Source organism: Trachurus japonicus, chromosome 5 (assembly GCF_045865225.1).
Source record: "Trachurus japonicus isolate A0001 chromosome 5, Traja_1.0".
NCBI lineage: Eukaryota > Metazoa > Chordata > Actinopteri > Carangiformes > Carangidae > Trachurus > Trachurus japonicus.
The window spans coordinates 30,757,566-30,778,669 of record NC_140911.1 but is presented as its reverse complement, the minus strand read 5'-3'; the positions used below and the strand labels follow the sequence as shown (position 1 = coordinate 30,778,669).

Genomic DNA, 21,104 nt, shown 5'->3' with positions numbered 1-21,104 from the left:
TAGTTTCAATTAAGATTTAGATTTTATATAAAATGTTTGTTTTTTTTCTTAATTTTTTAGCTGAGGAATAATGTAAATATCAAGCCAACATAATTATTATGAGTACTGGTACTGAGTACAGGAACCCCAGGAAGAATAGTCCTTACCAAGGTGGGATCCATAATAAACTAAACTAAAACTAAAATGGTCTTGAAATTGGTCTCGCATTGGCATTGGTTACCACATAGCTATAAATCCCTGGTGTCCTTTTTCATATTGATGTTATTTCAATACAGACATTATCTCGTCCTGAATAAATGTAGGCTATCTCTTAAATCTTCCAGCCCCTTGTGTCCAGTGATACAGTATCTACCTACCTGAACCTGAGCCCTGAACCGATAATCTCTTCACGCTTGTGTCTATTTTCTATTGGCGCAGAAGTTAAATTCAGACACGTCAGGATTGCCACGAGACGCAATGGTGACTGGCAGCTCTGCAGCCAATCAGCGGGCGAGTCTGCCTCACTCTCCGAGTGACGACACAAGGGAATGACCAATCGCAGCTCGGGATCTGGGAGGGGCTGGTTTTGTTGACAGGAAGCGTGTGAAGTGGAATCACTACGCCTCTGTGAGTGTTTGTAGTTTAGCCTGACAACCAGAGGATTCCTCCTTTGTCCGTCTCCCCTGTTGGCGTGTGTGGACTTAAAAAATTATGCGTTGTAACAACGAACCGGGGCAAAGATGCAATGGAGGTCAATAGTAGTTGGTCTAGTCGTACTGAGACTGTCCCTCAGCTGTGTGCTGTGGCTAGCCTTCGGTTTGGGACATAACGTTAGCTGGGGGTTCAACTTCCACCTCAGTTTCAATTTGCACAAACTGGACTTGTTGTTCAGGGACGAGAAAGGGACCGACCCGGGCGGTAACTCGTGGTCCCAACGGATACACGGACACCGATATGACGAGACGGCGACCACCTGTTCAAAGGCTGACAAGGAGTCACCCAAGAGATCCTACCTGAGCTTCTTCGACGGCAACAAGGACGAGTACGTCCGGAGGTACAGCTCCTTCCCCAACGCGCTCAAAGCGAAAATGAAGGGCATGGCCAAAGAAATGTTCTACTTCGGATATGACAATTACATGAAATACGCTTTTCCCGAGGACGAGCTGAATCCCATTGACTGTGCAGGGAGGGGACCAGACGTACTAAACCCGTGAGTCATTCAAAGCCGTACGCGCCGCTGGGACTAACCATTTACATGTTAACTGTCCCGTTCAAGTCGCGCTGTTTGTGTTCACTTTGTAATCAAATGAGCTGGTAGTGTAGTGTAATCCTGCTGCTCTCAGTGCTGCTGAGCAGGTTGTCGTCACACACCTAACCAGGATGCAGGTAGGCCTACAACTTGTTGGCCCATCTGATCACATTGAGTAACTGTTTAAATCAGGATAGTGAGACATCATTTTAATATCTAATATAAAAAATAAGAAGGGCTGCATCCAATCCAGATCCACCAAGACATCTTCCACAATTACAATTTGTTTCAACAGTCCAAAACTAAGATAACCGTATTAACTCTTAACACCTGACAGGTCAAAAACTGACAAAAATATCTTTAAATTATTTGATGATGAGCAATCTTTTTTTTTACTCATCTTAAGCAGGAAGAGAAAACCTGTCCTGCAGTGTGACAACACGAACATGTTGACATTTCAACACATGAGTGTCCTACATTTTAGAGATGACCTCACAGCACCTATGGGTCTGACCACGCCCATTTTTGAATCTGGTTCCTGTAAAGTTTCATTCCTGCATCTTGTATTTCCACCTTTTCTTTGTCACATGTCACAAAATATTTTAAGGTATTTGGTCAATAAAAGTAAAAGTACATTAAGTTCTGCATAGATGTTTGTTTGCTGTTTTAATATTAATTTCTATTATTTTGATTACTAACAATCTATCAAATAATATTGCCATATTTAATTGTTAATGGATTTAATCAGATCTCATCAACATAAATATGTTTGTTGTTATTTCTTCAGAAAATTAACAGAATGCCAAAAAAAAAAAATCCCTTTTGAAAAGACAAAAGTAAAGTAGGAGTGTCTGGTAATAATCCCCCAAAGTCCAGCAGTTGCAGAAAGTGTATTCATATCCAAATGAATTGAAATACTGTTCTGGTTTTTCAGTTTCTCTGTGGCAGTTTCGCAGCGTTACTGTAGCTTCAGTGTGCATTTGTATAGTTCTCACATCTATTCACTTTATTCACTTGTGCAGAATATAGAAACTGAAATGCACGATAGAAATAATGAGCACTCTGACTGATTTGGGTGTGTCATCTAATGGCTGTCTTTGACAATCAGGCATAACTGTTTTCTTGTTTGTTAGCACTAATACAATCACTGTGGGGTTAGGTGAGGTTAAGGTACATTATGCCACCCAGACCTTATGCCTCTATCTCCAATCTCCATGTCCGATATCAGCCTCTGTTATTTTTTCTGCCACCTAAATACAGTCAATTGCACTGGATTTCTTCTGAGGCAAAAAAAAATGTCAGTCTTCTCTTCTCATAATGGGGACAGAGCTACTGTAGATAAATACAAACAGACTGCAAACCTTGGTGGCTCGAAACCATGTCCTCGGCAGAGGAAGGGCTTACTGTTGCCTAACAGTTTTAACTAGTGGAGAAAATAATGTCAGATACTGAACTGACTAGTCAATGTAAAAACAGAGAACAACCACCCTTTGATGATTGTTTTAATACTCTCACAAACCCTGATTTATTCACGGTATAAGACATCATGGGAAGAATGTAAATGGAAAAAGAAAAAGAATCACATTTACAATTGTTCTGAAATTCTGACTCATCTGCTTGTATAAGATTTTAACCTCATATCTGTTTGTTTTCTTCACACTCATGTACAGTAACACTGTATCGGTTTCACTGCTTTCATTTCAGGTCAAACATCAACATAAATGACGTGTTGGGAAACTACTCCCTTACACTGATTGATACCTTAGACACTCTATTGGTAAGTTACACTCACTTAATGTGTCTTTTCAGTTTGCTACTGATTTTTATTACTAGTGGCATTTGGCGCATGTAAACATTTTCATTTTCAACCATGAGTGTGTTTTGCAGAAGTGCTTTGGCCTACATTCACACACATGGTGGTCTAGTGGTTAACATTTCTTCTGTAGTAACTTGTGGGTTTCCTGCCACCGTCAGACCTCCTCTGAGTCAGGTGGAGCAGATCTTCTGTCAGTGCTATCAGCACCAGAGGCCTCCTTCACCTCTCCACACTCACAAGCTACATGCTTAGGAAAATGAAGCCCCTCAAAAATCTTTGTACATAAACATATTCTGTTATTTATTATCACACTGAAAACCTGTAGTTATGATCTATAGTGATGGTGACAGACATGATGATGCAGTCAGAGCAGCTTGTACATAAACAGTGGTTACATAACGTGGTGTTTCTCTGCAGGTGCTCGGCAATGTGACAGAATTCCAGAGAGCCGTCAAGCTGGTTATAGATACTGTATCTTTTGACAAGGACTCAACTGTGCAAGTTTTTGAGGCAAACATCAGGTAAAAATGTTGCTGCTTTTTTCATTCAGTGGCTTTTGTGGTTTTCTGGGGATCCAGTGATGAACATGCTTTTAATGAACAGTTTTTGATTTGTAGATATTTAATATACATCTCCGTCCCAGGAATTCAGAACGTTGAATACACAAAACCTGCATCATTCTCTGTAATAACCCTCACAACCATAGATATATAGATGCCGCATTTGGGCTTGTCAGGCACGTCAACACGGCCGCCATCTTGGGTCGGGGTTTCTGACCATAGATATACATCTGACAAGCAGTCAGACCCGGTCAGACCCTTGTAGAACAAATTCCAGTGTATGTATGCATGTGGGTATGTGTCTGAGTATGTAAGTGTATGTTTAATATTAATATTAACTCGTCATCCCTGTAAATGAGGGAAACCTCAGTGACCAACGAGTTAAAATAAAGGTTTAAATTAAAATAAATATTAAAAAAATATATATATAAATTTTTTGTTGTTGTTGCATCATAAATATATATCTGACATTTATAATAAACCAAACAGCTTGAAAATTGGTTAAAATTATATTATATTATATACATTATATTTTAATGGTTGATAGACCTCTGCCTCTGTTGACTGTAAAGCCCTCGTTATACTTGCTGTAAACTACGGGTACGCGAGCGCATCATGGCTGCCACGCGTAATCTGCGTCCGTTTGATGCGTCGGCTGCGACCGAACGCACATATCGACGCGAGGTGACGCGACGCAGGATACGCGCGGCAGCTCGCATACGCGTAGTTTACAGCAAGTATATCTCGGCCCTAAGTAGACACGGCATCGAGGCATCGAGGCGGCATCTATGTGTATATATTTATGTTCACAACTGGTTCCAGGGTACAAACAGTCATTTATCTTTGGTCCTTCACTGAATTTGTCCAGGTTAAATTGACAGATGACTGCTCTCACTTTCTGAATATACTCAATAAACTTAATAAACACTATGAACAAACTTGCTTCAAATACACAAATATTTAGAGAAGTAAGGCAAACATTAATTTCCCACCCAATCTGATCAAGTTTAGTTTTATTGGGAAGGTATGATTTAACAAAATCAGGTAATAACAAAGTAAAACTTTGGTGATTTCTAAAGTAAGTTTGATATGTTTAATTTGAAGTCTAAAATGATATTAATGGAAAAATCCAAACCTGCCTCTAGTATAATATTGTATTTTTCTCTGAAGGATCTTGGGAAGCCTTATCTCAGCTCACATCCTGCTGACTGACCCAAAGCATCCGTTTGGCAAGGTGGGCTTTGAAGGTTACGATAATGAGCTGCTTCACTTGGCTCATGACTTGGCTGTCCGCCTACTGCCGGCCTTCGAGAACACCAGCACAGGCATTCCTTACCCCAGGGTGAGTCACACTGTTGTGGGTCACAGTTACATTTTACAAGGCAACAGCTACTGTATGCACTAGATAGAACATTTTTGTGTGATTGTGTGATTCAGTTCAGTAGTTGATAAACTGCACTTGCACTTAGAGTTACAGTAAACTGTCCTTGACTCTGGTAATGTGGAAGTTATTTATCAGCATTCCTGCTCATTATCTCAACTTCACTCCTGAGAGTTTAAATCTATGACGCCTGACATCACCAACAGTCGACCAGGGGAGGATTCTCCCAAGTTGTTGCTCTCTCTAGGATAAGATGCTGGCTTGTTTTCATCTTTGGGCTCTTACTATGATGTTCTTTGTATGAGTCCTGAGTCCATTTACAAATCTTAGATTTGAATAAATCCAATAGACAGGCAAGAGTCTTTATCTTTTTAAAGATTTCCATCAATCAATCAATCAGGCTTTATTTGTATAGCACTTTTCATGCCCACAGCAGCTCAAAGTGACTTCACATGATAAAAACAAGGAACATAGGGGACACATATTGGGAAACACACATACATTCACACATATGCATTCACACAAGAATTTTACAACATTAGAATTTAGAGGCATTGAGGAAACACTATCTTACACTCAGTCGTTTGCAGTTGAAGTAAAATAGATCGGTGTAAGGATAAAATAGAATAAGAATGAATGAGTTATTATAGAATAAAAAAGATAATAATAATAATAATCATTAATTAATTAATTAAATTAAATAGGTAAAGTACAATAGATAAGTATGTATAATGTGTAGCTAGATCAAGGAGATATATTGTAATTTAGACAATAAATAGTTTTATAACAATAAACATAATAAGATTCAGTTAAGACTCAGTTATCCATTCCATTCAGTTTTCCATAATACTACACACATGAGCCAACGATTATATCAGTGGATATACTGTGGTTCTCATCTGTATCTTACATGCAGGTGAACCTGAAGACCGGGGTCCCGCCTGACAGCATCAACGAGACTTGTACTGCAGGAGCTGGGTCCCTATTGGTGGAGTTTGGCATTTTGAGCCGCTTGATTGGTGACTCCACGTTTGAATGGGTGGCCAGGCGAGCTGTAAAAGCTCTGTGGAACCTGAGGAGCAATGAAACCGGTCTGTTAGGTATGCACAGCTGTAGCTCCGTGAAAACATTTGTTGGTTGATTTCTTCCTTGCTTGATAACGACTACGGTGTGTAAATGTGGCGCGTGCCTCTATGAACTTTCTGTGATTTCTGTTTTTTAGGGAATGTAGTCAATATCCAGACCGGCCAGTGGGTTGGAAAGCAGAGTGGTCTTGGAGCCGGGATGGATTCTTTTTACGAGTATTTGCTCAAATCATACATCCTTTTTGGCGAGAAGGAGGACTACAGGATGTTTCAAGCTGCTTATGAGAGCATCCAGAACCACCTGAGGAGAGGGTGAGACTCAATTCAATTCAGTTTAATTCAAATCAATTCAATTTTATTGTCACTTCCATGAAAACCTTGTTATACATGGGAGCAAAAAGCCGTTCTCCCTACGTCATATTGTTTGCTGGACACACATAAAAGGAGACACATTTAGGACAAGACATTAATTCTAAAAAAGGAGAAAAAGGAAAGAAAAATAAATAAAAAATAGCTAAAAAAAAACAATAAAAATAGAGTGACTGATGAAACAGGAGGAGTCAAAGCCTCTGACAAGTTCCCAGTATCATTTGTGAAGAATGTGGAAAGATGAACTTTGAGGCTTGTGGCTGAACTCTTCAGCATAACTCTCCCTTGAGCAAGGCACATTGCCATCCCATCTATTCTTATTGAGCTGGGAAGCTCAGACGAATGTTTTTGCGGTTGCCTTTTTGTAATCAAATATGGAAGATGAAGACATGTTTTACTAAAAAAATAAAACAGATCTATTTTTCACCCTGTCTGCTTCTGTGTTTCAGGAGAGAGTCCTGTAATGAAGGAGAGGGCGACCCGCCTCTCTACGTCAATGTGAACATGTTCAGTGGTGAGATCATGAACACCTGGATCGACTCTCTCCAGGCCTTCTTCCCTGGGCTGCAGGTCAGATTATTGCACTTCCGGCTCTGTGAAAACATGTAAAAAAATAAAAAATAAAAAAACTGTGTTGCGTTCAACTGAAGTCAGGCTCTACTGTTGTGTGTCCTAGGTGCTGAATGGTGATGTGGATAATGCAATTTGCCTGCACGCCTTCTACTATGCCATCTGGAAGCGCTTCGGGGCTCTGCCAGAGAGATACAACTGGCAGCTGCAGGCGCCGGACGTGCTCTTCTACCCCCTGAGACCAGAGCTGGTGGAGTCCACCTATCTGCTGTACCAGGTAACAACACTGAGACACACAACTGATGCTGCTGGTCTGTGAGTTCTTCTTATTCACAAGTTTGTTTGTTTTTTTGTTTTTTTTTCCTCTTTCCACAGGCGACCAAAAATCCTTTCTACTTGCATGTTGGAATGGATATTCTTCAGAGCCTTGAGAAAAATGCCAAAGTCAGGTGTGGATCATTTTATACATATTTTTTTATACATACATGTATCTATCAACGCTTTGATGTATGTTTTTTTTTATTGTGCAATACAAGTAACAAACATAAAGCAAACATAAAGACATGACATAGAACAAGACAAGAAAGGTATAACACAGCAACACAGCAGCCAAAAAAAGTAGAGTTAAATAAGAGATAAATTGTGATAAGAGAGGACATAACAAGAGAAGAAGAGAATAAATAAGTAAAAAAACAAAAAAACATCAGCAGCCAATCGATCAATCAATCAATTTTTCCCTTTCCTTTCATAAATACAAGTGAGAAATAAGTGAATAATAAAAGAAAAAAAGAAAAAGAAAAAAAACTTGATATTATATTATATCATTATATTATATCATTATCAGCTTTGATATCTTTAATTTGAGCTGAGCTGTGTGATTTGCAGATGTGGGTACGCCACCCTTCACCACGTCGTGGACAAATCCAAAGAGGATCGCATGGAGAGCTTCTTCCTCAGTGAGACCTGCAAATACCTTTACCTGGTCAGTCACCGCCTGAGCATGTTAGAGAAAGAGCTGTTATATCTGAATATCAGATCATGGTCACTTTAACTTTTATTGTCCCCAAGGGGAAAATCTTTTCCACAGCACTGCACTTGTTTGACAAATATAAAAAAAAACACAACAGTTGCGACAACACATAACAACAATATTTTATTATTTATTTATTGAACAGGGACAGTGCACATTGATCAGCATATCAGTTTCAACATCGATGTAAATGTGCCAGAGTAATTTCCATCTGTTGTCCCCTGGGGCAGGTTGGTACAAGTTCATTTATCGTTCTATTATCAAAATACAGCTGCAACAATTAATACAATAGAATGCAGTTCAACCATTCCAGTACTTAACGGACTTAGCAATACTTCAAACACAATAACAGCAAAAACAGCAACTTCCCATCAACCCTTACACATTGAACAGTGGGGATACATCAACATTTTGGCAAATTCCATTAACCTCTGTAGCGTAGCTCTGAGCAGCTCGCGGCTCTGCTCCACCGTTCTATAGATAGCTTGCACCGACAATTAAAGGTAACGAATCTCAACCTAAAACTATAGGGATTATGGCAAATTGTCCCATTGCCAATTTACCAAAATGTTGAACTATCCCTTTAAGGGATGTAAAGACTTCTTCTAAACTGGGCCCCCTGCACCTAAAAGCCCTATACCTCAGCCTGTGGGCAGTGGGGCTGGATGTTTATTGAGTGGGTGTGGGAAACACTGATGTCACAGTAGATACTCCTTTAACCTGTGATAACTGTATATTGCAGTGGATTCAATGCTATATTTCAAGTCCAGAATACACTCAGCTAATACAAATTATTGCTGCAGCTGATATTTTACATGTAGTTGAACAATAGAAAATGATGAGAAATGCACACAGCAATTCTCAACTGTCATCAGAAAAAACTTAAGGTCTACGTTTGGCTCAGCTTTGTGCATACTGCCGTATAAATAGATCCTTTCTTCCTCTTCTGTTGCAGCTCTTTGATGAGGACAACCCACTTCACAAGTCTGACAACAAATACATCTTCACCACAGAGGGCCACATTGTGCCTATAGACAAGCGCTTCAGGGAGAAACAGTGGAACGACTTGTTTCCGTGCGAGGAGGGAGCGCTGGCGGAGAGGGAGCCGAGCAGACGTCCACCTCCGAGCAACATCAGCAACGTAAGAAGAGCACTTTGTCTCCCTACCCAACTCCCGGACTCTCTGCTCGCCGCTGTTTCCGTCAGTCACCTTCTTTCCTTCCTTTTTTCTCTCACTCTGCAGTGCAACAGGATCCCGGAGGAGCGTCGGTACACCCTGCCACTGAAGAGCGTCTACATGAGGCAGATCGATCACATGGTGGGACTTTTCTGAGCGAGAGGACCTCACGCGGCGAGGCGGAACATGAAGCAGCCTTCCTGAGGAGCAGACGCAGTGAGGTTAGAGGACACCCCACCCTCGGTCAAAATGCCCCGGTGCTCAGGATCCAGACAGAACACTGACACTAAAGGAAACCTGTTGGTCACTTGCTGTATTAATTCAAAGAACCTGGAGGTGTTTTTTTTTTTTTTTTGCTCTGTGGTGAGCAGCACAGGGAAACAACTCTAGATCTGGGCTGCTGATAAACTGAGATTGTGGTTTTAGGATAACTGTGTTTCTGTGGAGCAAAAAAGGTGTGTGTTCAGGTATGAGTGTGGATACGTTGCGTGTCTGTGTTTGAAATTACAGCTAAGCTGTGAATCATAATATTGTGTTTATGGGAACAGTGCCATCTAACCACACACATGTAAACTGTATAGCCTACAAAAAACTCACCTCTGAACATGATGACTAGTGCCTCTTCACACTTGATTGACTTGACTAGATCAGTGCTTTTACATAAGGGCTGCACGTTAACAGACAATAACAGGTGATGACTTATGCACACTGTAAATCTCTGCTTCCTGCTTCTGGTTGTACCATGTTTTAGATGGTGCTTGTAGGAACTTCGCTGGTCTTTTTTGTAAGCCAGAGGTTTGTTTTCCAAAATGTTGACACATGTTGCCATGTCTCTCTCTCTCACTCAACACAATTCCTCTTTTTCTTGAACAGGCTTAACCGCAATGCAGCAATTTTAGAATTTAGCTTCTGTCTTTGCTTTTTGTTTTTGCACATTTGTCAAGTAAAACTCAACAGGGAGTAACGGACGACATGAACCCAAACCGTCGGGCCTGGTCGCTGTTTTCTGAAGATACAGATGAAAAGTGCTCATCATCTCTCAGGCTTCTAGTAACTCGATGTCTTACAAAAGGGCAGATTGCAGATGTGCCATGACTTTGTTTGCGTGGAGGGTTCAGGATGTCACGATGTCTCTTGCGGTTTTTAAGTGCCTTCTAATGGTCTTGGTCTTTGTGGATGCTGCACAGTGCATATTAGTGTGGTTAACATTGTCATTGAGGATTTAATTTTTTTGAAGCCACTGTTGATATTGCACAATAGGTGTCATTCCATGTGTATGTACATTTTTACACTGATTATGACCTAAAGCTTCTTCTTTTTTTTCTTTTTTTTAGACAAAACAAGCCATACAATGTATTTTAATGTTGTTTTCCATCATTCTTCTGTAGGACGTTCTTAGTGCACAGACTCATTTGCTGTTCCTCTTTCACATAATTGCACATCATATCTAATAATTGTCATATGGTGAGAACTCAGGGTTTAAAGGACAAACAAAAAATCAATGAATGCTCTCATTAAAAAAAAAAAAACTTTCTTGAAATGTTGTTGCCTACCATGTCTTAGGATAGACTTAGGTATTTATATTGCAGATGTTACATCTTGTTTATCTGAGGTTGAAGAACAACCGCACTGAACTGAAGCACAGTTGTACTGTGAGTATTAGTTAATGTTCCAAACACACACACACTTTTTTACAAAAAAGTAAAATTGTTGTCTCGTTGACTGTGACGTTTGATTCCGGTGTGGCTCGGCTGGTTCATCCTCGACGTCCGAGCCCCGGCTGCGTGGTTACATCACTTCACTGGTATCTTCTTTGGTGTTGGGAGACACCTGTTCATTTTCTCAAGTGTTGTTTAAACTGCTTCAGGCCATAACAAGGACATTTTCTATTTGGCTGATATCACACCATCCACCCCTTGTTCTGATTATGATTCTGCGTCACGTGAAATATGCAGATTTGACTTTATATCTGAGAGTTAGATGAGAAGACTGATAACACTGACGGACATCAGTCGGGGACTTTTTCCTGAAAAGGCTGTTTGCAAGCGGATTGCAAATGTTGATATGTTCATGTCTGACAAATGTTTATTTCTAAGAAAGAACATGTGATCGTGTTCGGATCAGAAGTAGGTGCTAGTTTTGATTATATGATAAACTTACCGAAGGAAATCTTTCCATCTAACTCTCTGTAAGAGTGCAAATACGTGTATCTCTAAAAAAAAAAAAAAACACTCAAACTATTCCTTTAATCTGTATAGAATTAAACAAATTAATAAATGACAAATTATGAACCAGACATTGCTGTGTTGCTCTTTATTTGTGAAAAATGGAAAAGTACTCAGTTTTCTACAGAAGCTTTAATAGGTTAAGTTGAGGTTTACACTGGTCGGTTTCTGTACAGAATAGTGGGCTCGGAGGCCTGTAGCATCAATTAACCTTTAAGTCCAAGTACATCACATCTACCACTCAACAGCATCACAGATCAACATGGTATCACCACACTTCATCAACTGTCCCAGAGGAATCAGTTAAGTTATATACAACGGCCCTTTAGACTAGTGCAAAAAAAAGAAAAAAAGTTACGTTTTCTAACTTAAAAATTCAGTTAGTTACCTGCTTGAATAGTGTCTCAAAGTGCTCTGTAGTATTTCTACTGACAAGTACTTTTTAAATCTCTAACAGAGGTTGAAGTGCGTCTGCAGGTGGTGAGGCCATCTTGTTTGCTTTTTTATGTTTTTTTTTTTGTTGTTGTTTTTTTTTAACTTTTTGGTGGTAAATACTGACCAGTTACTGGAGCATAGAGAAGAATGCGTTAGCCTGACATCTATTCACATTATTGCACGTCAGAAGAAATCACTTTATGCTGACAGAAGCGTTTTTGACGGGTGTCGACTACAGATTGCGTATCCCCCTCCGAAGACGAGAAAAGTTAGCTTGACTAGAATTCAACTCATCTGGAATCTGCACAGGAGTTTTTGGAGTGAAGCTAGCTGAGCTGTCTCCTGGTCTCAGTCGACCAGGATGTCTTTGGTCAAAGCTACAACTTTTTTTTTTTTTAAATTTTGAACACAACAAATAAATGTTTTTTTTTTTATTTCTTTGCGTTCGCCAGTTTGAGAATGGATATTTTCAGGGGCAGTTTCTCATCTCGGGTCCTCAGCTTTCATTGAGGAGGGGGTTTGTGAAGAGCGATGGGGGCGACAACAGCTCCCTGGAAACAGAAAGACATTCACACTGGTTAGCTGGTCCAACAGCTTGAATGGTCAGTACTTTATACATCATATATACACGAACACATATATAAATAATATAAATATATTTTAAGCTCACCATCATTGGGTTCCTGAGTATGGCTCTTAGAAGAGACCACAATCTTTCAGGTTTTCTTTGATGATGATGTCGGTTACGGCATCGAACACAAACTTGACGTTCTCTGTGTCTGTGGCACAGGTCATGTGAGAGTAGATTTCCTTGATGTCTCGACGCAAGTTCAGGTCCAGAAACTGCAGTTTGATGTAGTTTCCTGCATCCTCGTAGGTGTTGGGGCCTTAAAGAGGAAATGTCGAGACAAGTAGTGATATTTAATTGGCGGTCAGTGTTTTAAAATCTGCTCTGAGTGCTGTACCGTCGTGACCTTACCATCGTACTCAGGGAAGCACATGCTGAGGTGAGCTTTCTTGATCTTCTCCGTGAACACGTCCTTCTTGTTGAGGAAGAGTACGATGGAGGTGGTGGCGAAGTAGCGGTGGTTGCAGATACTGTTGAACAAGTGCAGACTCTCGTGCATTCGGTTCTGAGGGAAAAGATGGGAGTTTATTTCACCAGGTTCCCCCCCTAAAGGGTGACATGCACATTGTAAAGCATATGGAGTGTGCGGTGGATCTGTTATCTGTTATCGTACCACTTCGTCGTCCTCCACCAGCACCATGTCGTAGGCGCTCAAAGCGGCGATGAAGATGATACAGGTCACACCTTCGAAACAATGGATCCACTTCTTCCTCTCTGACCTCTGTCCACCCACGTCGAACATTCTGCAGGGAAACAGAAGCGGGTTTTATCTCCAGGACTTTGTCACAATCCAGCGCCCCTGCCTAGAAACACACCGCTGATGACTCACCTGAAGTTCAGATCTTTGAGGCCGAACGTGGTCTCAATGATACCGGTGGTCTTCACTCTTGATCGCAGCACATCCTGCTCAGTGGGAACGTAGCCTGGTTGGATCAGTCGCTCCAAGTCGTTCAGGTAACTGAGGATGAAAATAATAACATCATTTTAAAAAGAAAACAGAGATGAGATTGTGAAACAATTTCTAAATCTCATCTCGGGGTGATTTCTTACTATCCAGCGGAGTCGTTGAGCTGGTACTCCGAGGCCCTGTCGAAGCACGCCTGAATGCCGGTGTCCTTCCACAGGCGCAGGATGATGTCTGACAGCTCTTTAGGCATGGTGCCCTCCTCGATGGTGTCCGCAAGGTGCATGAGTTTCCTGGCATCGTCCTGCAAAGGGGGTGGAAGCGAACGCAAGTTACAGCTACGTGCACAGTTCTGCACATACAGCAGGAGGAGGCGATGCGTGCTTCAGCCGTCGTTACCTGCTGATCGCTGTGGCCGAAGTTGATATTGAGTGTGGTCATGGCCTTCACGATGGCCATGATTGACTGCAGGGTGTTGCTGTTGATGATGGTGATGAACTCCAAGCACTCTTCAAGCGTGTAACCATCTTTGTGGATAATTCTGTGGAGAGCACACAGCATTACTACGCCATTCACACTCAGCTCGATGAGAAAACAGACAATTATTTGGTGACAAGTCAAAGTTCTTACTTCATCTGTTTGACGATTGTGCTCTTGCCTGATTCACCAGCACCTACAGTAAAAGAAAAATCATTGTAAAAACATTCCCAGCTACTCTTCAAAATCTTTCAATGATTTTTGGGAACGAGAAACTTCCTCTCAAAGTTTTGCTTTCATTTTTTTATGCTTCATTAATGAGTACGAGAGAGGATTTCTGTTAATTACACGTGACTGCCTGGCTTTCATCAGTCAGTAACACCTCTAATCTTGTCCAAAGCTGATGTCAGGGAACATTTTTAGTCTCTGACCTACATTATCACAATGATATGAAGCTGAGTTTGATACAATATTTCTAACAAGCTGATGGCTTTTCCAGAACAGCATATACTGGGCTTTACAACACACTGTAAGCTTGTATTTGGCAGTAAGCACATTTTTGTTCAACAGAATTGACTTGTCAGGAAATTAAAAAAAAAAAAATCACCTTAATTTCCTAATATTGCTAATTTTGTCCACATCACTCATACAAACAACATTTATACAGTTTGCTTACAATGTATATTGTATATTGCTTTAGTGTTGCACATAATAGCGATTGGCCTTTCTGTAATTCTGGATTGGGCGGTAGGGTGTCTGTGTCCTTCAGGGTTAAGCCCTTTGTGTTGGAGGACTTGTTTCAGGATTAACAAGGGATTGGGCTGAGTGATTATTAAAATGTCTCAGCAATTCAATGACACAGGTTATTAAGCCTTAACTTGTACTTGTATATATTGTGTGTCTGCATGACAACTAAATGCAAAATACTTGCATATTTTTTAATACTCATTAGACAAATCCATCACATTACTCATGATTCCATTCACAACTGCTAGATATTGAGTATTTAGAAGTATGGCAAATAAAAATAGAGACAAAGTGACAAATAATTAGTACAAAGAAAGGTTTGTCTTGTCAACCTCAATATTTTAGAACAGTAATACCACACTTACTGTACCAACTAGCTCTTATTCTGAAAATAATAAGTAGCCTTATTCCCACAGTGGGGACCTATGAGGCCCTAAAATACTGTATGTGTGACCGCATGCTGAGGTTTTGCCGTTGAGCCATTGAGCCAGCCTGACTGTCGTTACCTAGCAGCAGCAGTTTGACAGTTCTTGCATCCTTGTCGGCGTCGTCCTTCAGCTTCTTCTCCAGCTCTCTGGAGTGCTTCTCCTCGGCGCTCGCTCCAGCCCCCATCCTAGTTTTCCTGTCTCGGGCCCCTCTTTACAAAAAAGCCAAATGTCAGGAAAAATGGAAGCAGGTCCCAGCTGATCGCCTACTGCCCGTGCAACTGATGCGTCAACCGCCTGCAGCAGCAAACACTGGATGGATGATGGAGTATTTTCCCGTCTTAGGAAAGGATTTTGGGCATCTTCTCCCCACCTGACCGGAGATGACCAATGGAGCGCAAGGACAGGGGTGTTTTAGGGCAGAGCGAAAGGTGTGAGGAGAGGCAGACATACATCAGTGGGAGGGTGATCTAACCTTTAGGGGGGACTTTGCTGTGCTCAGCGGAAGATGAACATCGGCTCAAGTGCTTATCTCTCGATGCTGTCTTAGGCTCCTTTAAAAGAGAAGCATATTTAGCTCAGTAGTTTGGTGTTTGTGATCATGTAGGAACTTGGTCACAAACACATGAGCAACAAAATGAAACTTTTATCATATGTTTGGTGTTTGCAAAGGGGATAGATGAGGGGGGAACACATTATCAGTCTGTATTGAAACAAATTGACCACTCTCTACGATATACAATCTCACTTAATGGGGTTAATTTGATGCGCAGATGAGCAGAGCACCAGCTCTCTGTGCAAAAACATATAGACAGACAACCTGAAATTTCCTGTGGCGTGCTGCAGACTGATGGGTGAGCGCTGAAGTACTTAAAGGGCTTTGCAGTTTCACTTGACAGATCTCATTGACCTCAATCTGAGGCTAGTTAGGGATCCTAATCTACTCACTTTCAATTATATATACATGCATGTGCAATATGTATGTGTATGTCTGTATGTATGTGTGGGATTGTGAGCATTGTACTACATTTTCCCTCCACACACAATGACTTGTTTTCTTTTTCATCTGTTTTTATGTCATGTAGCACTTTTGTTTAGAAAAGTAAACCAGACATAAATCCATGATGCTCAGAGAGGTGTTCCACAGTGATGAAGCTCCTGAGTCATAAACGTGAATGAAATCAGATGCAGATCAACAGCAGTGGAACATGGATTTGTACTTTAACTTAAGCACAGTGCTTCATCAGTCCTTGTACTTCCTGTTTTATACCGTTTTATAACAACAATTTATAAGGGAGGGAAAGATTTTGATATTCTAAAGTCTGTTAGATAATCTGATTTATTTTTTCTTTAGATCCAGCACCCAATTTTTGGGGGGATATGCGTGTTATCCATTCCTTAGTATCTACTGTATGAGCTACAACATGAGGTAGTAAACTGAGCATGATGACCATTTTAGCTGTGGGGACTAATACAGTCAATATGGTACAGTAGCTGTGGGGTAAGTTGAGCCGCCTGCCCTAATACACTTCATGAGCGTATTTTGTCTGTATATGTCTTAATTATTAAATCAAAATTCTGGATGTTTATGATTACAGTAAGTACGTTCTTTAGAAGAGGTAAAGGCCAAGGCCAAGCTTTACTTTCAAAGAGAAATATGAGGGATTCTTCCCAAGATGTGATGTAATTGCCACGAGATCACTTATTTTGGACATGCTATATTATCAAAACACTTGACAGTCATTCTGTTTGCTTGTAGGGATGCACAACATCCTGAAATATATGTATTAGTTAGCAACAAAACTATAATTATCCTGAGTAGTGATCCTGAATATGAAAAGTGGCTCAACTTATCCCACTCTCCCCTATTGATAATAACCATACTTTAAGAGATGATATAATGATATTACAGTTATTACATAGCCTACATTCTCTTCACCTATGCATTAGTGCATTTGCCAAGAAAGAGACAAAACAAACAATAAACACGGTTAAATATTTGATCATATTATTATTATTGATGTTATTATTAATCATTATAGATGTACTACAGATATCATACTGATACTATTTGTTTGTATTCTTTTGGGCAAGATAATGTGAAAATCTGATAGAGTAAGAGCACTGACACAACCACTCCTGCAAAGTGTGTGTCCACCATTGTCAAACAGAAGAGAGCGTGTGTTATTATAAAATATAGAGCTTTAATTTATTAGTCAGCAACATTGATGAGGAAGAAAAGATAGAAGTAATTTTTTTACAAGTCATTACAATAACATCAACTGTGCATTATATCATACATTACTTTACCTCAACGACCCAGAGCAGAGTCTGCCAGACAGAGAAAAAAAAATCGATGCACATGTTTGAAATTGATGCAAATTTGTTTTGCACATTTCTGAGAACACGAGAGAGTGGGGAGAGAAAAAAAGAATAAGAGGAATACAGAGAGAGAGGGAGAGAGATAAGAAGAGAGAAAAAGAGGATTTAAAAATCACAATCTGACCTTTCTGTACCTTCAGTATTTCACACCATTAAAAAGGTGTGAGCACATCTTTCTTGCACTGATAGTATTTCCATATTCCCACAACGAGAAAGACATTCACTGACATCCACAGCAACGTAGCATTTTAGACAAATACCATATACATACACTGTACATGCCATGCACAATGAAAAAGTCACCTTCTGAAGACTGTGGTACAGGTTCCTCTTCAGGTCGGGCGGTGATCGACTTGTTAGTGGTTGTACTTGTGACATTTTTTTTTTATCTTCTTTTTTTTTCTTACTGTATGGAAGCTGCTCAGTACAAACAGGTTCATATGAAGTCTGTGGCATGGTCGGTGGCAGGGTGGCACTGCACTAGACTGAACTGAGCTGATAACAGTTATCACAGCACCAAGAAAACAGGCCAGTCCTCAAAAGCACTGGGGGAAAAAAACAACAACAACACATTTTGTCACTGTAATCTAACTGAAGTGTAGACTGGTTATGTGGCCAAACACAATATTCACTCAGTGAAACCAATATTTAGCATAAAACTGGCAGGAATGCAAACTTTGGATTCATTTAGAGCTAAAAACTAAATCCTTTGAGCATACAAACTGCATGCTCTCTGTTATATTATGAATATACTGCATAATATGCCACAGATACATGTGAAGTATTGAACTTTTATCAAGATCACCAATTTGGCAACAGAAGGTGCTTTGTCTCTAATAGTTCTTTTTTTAATATCACAAACTGTCACAAACTCACATATAGCTGCCTGCTGGAATTTCTTATCTCTGAGAGAAAAGAGAAGGCAATGTTATATTTTCAGCTTTCGTGTCTTTAAAAGACCCCCCCCCCAAAAAAACAAACAAAAAAAACAAACAAACAAAAAAAACAGCTTATCACAAAGATCACGTTTGTTAAGGATACAACATTGAGATGTGATATTCACATATAAACAAAACCAACACTTGATCAGCAACTGATTTTGGAAGAATTGGGGACGGGTGATGTACCGTCGTTATTGAGGCCAGGCTGGACCGCATGGGTAGAAGTAGAGAGACCATGTGACTGTGAGGAGCCGTCACAGCTGCAGTCTGTGGGCATTTCTACTATCCATCAATTGTCCCGGCCGGGAAATGCCCTCATCTTTTTGTCGACAAGCTCGTGTCTCGTGGTAAAAAAATGAAAAAACAAAAAACAAAACCAAACACTGTCTGATTTACAGTAGAGAGTTCAGGGAAGGTTCGAGCGACTTCCTGACTCGACCTCCAGCTTCGACACTGAATACTGCCAGCAGTCATGTGATCCAACATGGTCGCCTATTATCACAGTTTCTGAATACACGTCCATCGGTCCTTGTCCATGAGTGGATACCTCCAATGTCCTGGGTTATTGTTGCTGTTTCTCAAAAACACCAAACATAAGGATATTCTCAACATAATAACACATTGTAATAAACAAATAACACTAACAATAATATTATAATAACAACATTATTTGCACAGATTTACCTATTCACAAAAAAAAACAAAAAAAAAAACATGTTTTCTAGATAGGTACAAAGAATTACTTTTTACAACCTACAATAAATATTGTGTACTTTTTTGAATAGTTACATAGAAACTGTTTGATGTTGATGCTTTTGATTGCAGTGTCTGTCTTGTCCGTCATGATAATTGGATTTTTCTATCGTTTTAACTGGAGTCATTCCCCTAAATGGAGGGTTGCAGTGTTTAGGAGGTTGTGTGAAGGAGTGGGCAGGGGAGGGGATGGAGGTGGGGGTGGGTGGTCGTTTTGGGGACGATGGGGAGCGTGTGGAGCTTCTCATGTCTCAGCCGGAGTCGTTTCCTCGTCGTGATGCCGGCGGTTCCGGGGCTTCTTCTGCTCCTTCAGCTCCTTCAGGCTCTTGGCCTTGTTGTCCGCCAGGCCGCCGTCTGCGAGCTGCCAGTAGTCCTGGCAGTACTGGTTGATCAGGCCCATCTCCGGCTGGCTCAGGATGGTCAGCAGGTCCTTGTACTGGCCGGCGCTGGGGGTCCAGGCGCTGGACTGGAGCGGCGGCAGGGCCGGGCTGCCCGTCTCCACCAGCACGTTGTTGACCGTGCGGCTGGACAGCACCACCAGCTGCAGCTTGACCAGCGTGTGTTTGAAGTTCTTCTCCGTGGACGTGCACTGGTAGATGCCGCTGTCGGAGGACTGCAGCGAGCGGATCAGGAGGCCCTGCTCGGTTTTCAGGATGCGGCCCTCCGAACGGATCTGGAAAGAGCACATCGACCGGTGAGGAGGAGAATCTGAAAAACCTTCAACGCAAAACCTGTTCAACAGACCTGAGCTTCGACTGAACTCTTAAAGCTCTGCTCACCTCTTTCCTCCGGTCACTGTTCTCCTTCTGCAGGTGCCACTTCAGAGACACATGAGGAGACCGGGCCTGGCACTCCAGAAATGTAGTGCTGCCCTCCACTCCGTACTGAACCGTCTCCAGGGTGTTCTTGTTTGCTATAAAAAAAATATGTGAATATAATTTATAGAAATGACTAAAAACAACAAACCAATAAATGTTAGACAACTTCTTTTTTTTTTTTTAGACTTTAGACTTTATTGTCCCTTTCCACCACGAGGACAGAGCAACATTGGGGCAAACACACGTAATACAACATATACTGTAGGTGTAGTGTACACACTCGGGCCTGTTCATCAGGGCCTTTTGTTCAGGGTCGCTATGGCGGCCGGGATGAGGCTTTTGCCAAAGCGAGCTCTTCTGCACCTTAGCGCCCTGTATCTGTGTCTTGAGGGAAGTGGGGTGATGTGGGTGTTGAGTGGGAGTGGGATGTCCTGTTCTATTGAGATTGCAATGCGTGTGATGGACCTGTTAGGTTTGGTGTGGGGAGGCCAATTATTTTGGAAGCTGTTGTTGTTATGCGTGTGAGTTTGGATTTGTTTTTAAAGGGATATTTCAACATTTTGGCAAATTCACCCATTGCCATAATCCCTATAGTCTTAGCAGTAGGTTCATTACCTTTAATTGTCGGTGCAAGCTGTTTTCAGATCGGCGGGGCAGAGACGGCAGAGACGTGACATCAGCATGGCGCGCGGTATTTCCACCTTTCCCTCATCAAACTCATCAAATACACAATCCAACAACTCCAAAACGGTCTGGTGGACAAGTTGTGACCTGCACATTCACCATGCTATGAAATAATAACTGAATGTTACGAGACAGAGTTGTTTTCAAGGCAAATGCGTAGCTGGAATTACATCCCAGACATGGCTGCTGGGCAGAGTGACTTCAAAAGTGCAAGTAGCTCCGAGTATTTGCTTCATGTGTCATAATGTTACATAATTATACGTTATTATTTCATAGCATGGTGAATGTGCAGGTCACAACTTGTTCATGAGAGCGTTTTCGAGTTGTTGGATTGTGTGTCTACAGTAATTTGATGAGGGAAAACGTAGAAATATCATGAGCCTCCTTTGCGTTAGCTGAGCAGCTCGCGTCTCTCCCCCGCCGATCTAAAAACAGCTTGCACGACAATTAAATTGTAACGAATCTACAC

General features: G+C 41.0%; 3 protein-coding genes across 7 annotated transcripts in view; 1 reads left to right on the top strand and 2 right to left on the bottom strand.

Moving 5' to 3' along the window:
* Positions 1 to 595: 595 nt before the first annotated feature.
* Positions 596 to 10,898, top strand: edem1 (ER degradation enhancer, mannosidase alpha-like 1). The gene is made up of 12 exons (XM_085777391.1): positions 596 to 1,189; positions 2,933 to 3,005; positions 3,462 to 3,565; positions 4,775 to 4,946; positions 5,902 to 6,085; positions 6,208 to 6,382; positions 6,889 to 7,009; positions 7,116 to 7,286; positions 7,385 to 7,458; positions 7,895 to 7,991; positions 8,995 to 9,180; positions 9,283 to 10,898. The coding sequence occupies exons 1-12, from the start codon at positions 720 to 722 to the stop codon at positions 9,370 to 9,372; spliced, it is 1,917 nt and encodes a 638-aa protein (XP_085633517.1). The 5' UTR covers positions 596 to 719; the 3' UTR covers positions 9,373 to 10,898.
* A 616-nt stretch (positions 10,899 to 11,514) lies between these two features.
* Positions 11,515 to 15,371, bottom strand: gnat1 (guanine nucleotide binding protein (G protein), alpha transducing activity polypeptide 1). Its single transcript, XM_085777392.1, has 9 exons — positions 15,139 to 15,371; positions 14,039 to 14,081; positions 13,808 to 13,949; positions 13,555 to 13,712; positions 13,334 to 13,462; positions 13,118 to 13,247; positions 12,856 to 13,009; positions 12,547 to 12,763; positions 11,515 to 12,427 (listed from the first exon to the last, which is right to left on the bottom strand). Exons 1-8 carry the CDS (start codon positions 15,242 to 15,244, stop codon positions 12,573 to 12,575), a joined length of 1,053 nt encoding a protein of 350 aa, XP_085633518.1. The 5' UTR covers positions 15,245 to 15,371; the 3' UTR covers positions 11,515 to 12,427; positions 12,547 to 12,572.
* Positions 15,372 to 17,239: 1,868 nt separating this feature from the next.
* sema3fa (sema domain, immunoglobulin domain (Ig), short basic domain, secreted, (semaphorin) 3Fa) overlaps positions 17,240 to 21,104 on the bottom strand; it is a 65,397-nt gene continuing 61,532 nt past the window's right edge. For 3 of the 5 annotated variants that reach the window (XM_085777387.1, XM_085777390.1, XM_085777389.1), the window contains 2 exons: positions 19,913 to 20,046; positions 17,240 to 19,806 (listed from right to left, as the gene is read on the bottom strand). In XM_085777387.1, the coding sequence (XP_085633513.1) occupies positions 19,378 to 19,806; positions 19,913 to 20,046 (563 nt within the window). In that variant the 3' untranslated portion in view covers positions 17,240 to 19,377. The remainder of the gene's footprint in view (positions 19,807 to 19,912; positions 20,047 to 21,104) is intronic. The other 2 variants (XM_085777386.1, XM_085777388.1) reach the window with 1 other exon arrangement.

What these genes read in the sequence shown, in the direction of transcription:
- edem1 (XM_085777391.1), top strand. Translation starts at nt 720, where the DNA reads ATGCAATGGAGGTCAATAGTAGTTGGTCTAGTCGTACTGAGACTGTCC. An exon ending in GAGAAAAATGCCAAAGTCAG is followed by an intron (nt 7,459 to 7,894) that starts GTGTGGATCATT and finishes TGTGATTTGCAG; the next exon opens with ATGTGGGTACGCCACCCTTC. An exon ending in CCTGCAAATACCTTTACCTG is followed by an intron (nt 7,992 to 8,994) that starts GTCAGTCACCGC and finishes CTTCTGTTGCAG; the next exon opens with CTCTTTGATGAGGACAACCC.
- gnat1 (XM_085777392.1), bottom strand. Translation starts at nt 15,244, where the DNA reads ATGGGGGCTGGAGCGAGCGCCGAGGAGAAGCACTCCAGAGAGCTGGAG. An exon ending in TCGGCCACAGCGATCAGCAG is followed by an intron (nt 13,713 to 13,807) that starts GTAACGACGGCT and finishes CCCCCTTTGCAG; the next exon opens with GACGATGCCAGGAAACTCAT. An exon ending in GTGCTTCCCTGAGTACGATG is followed by an intron (nt 12,764 to 12,855) that starts GTAAGGTCACGA and finishes TTCCTCTTTAAG; the next exon opens with GCCCCAACACCTACGAGGAT.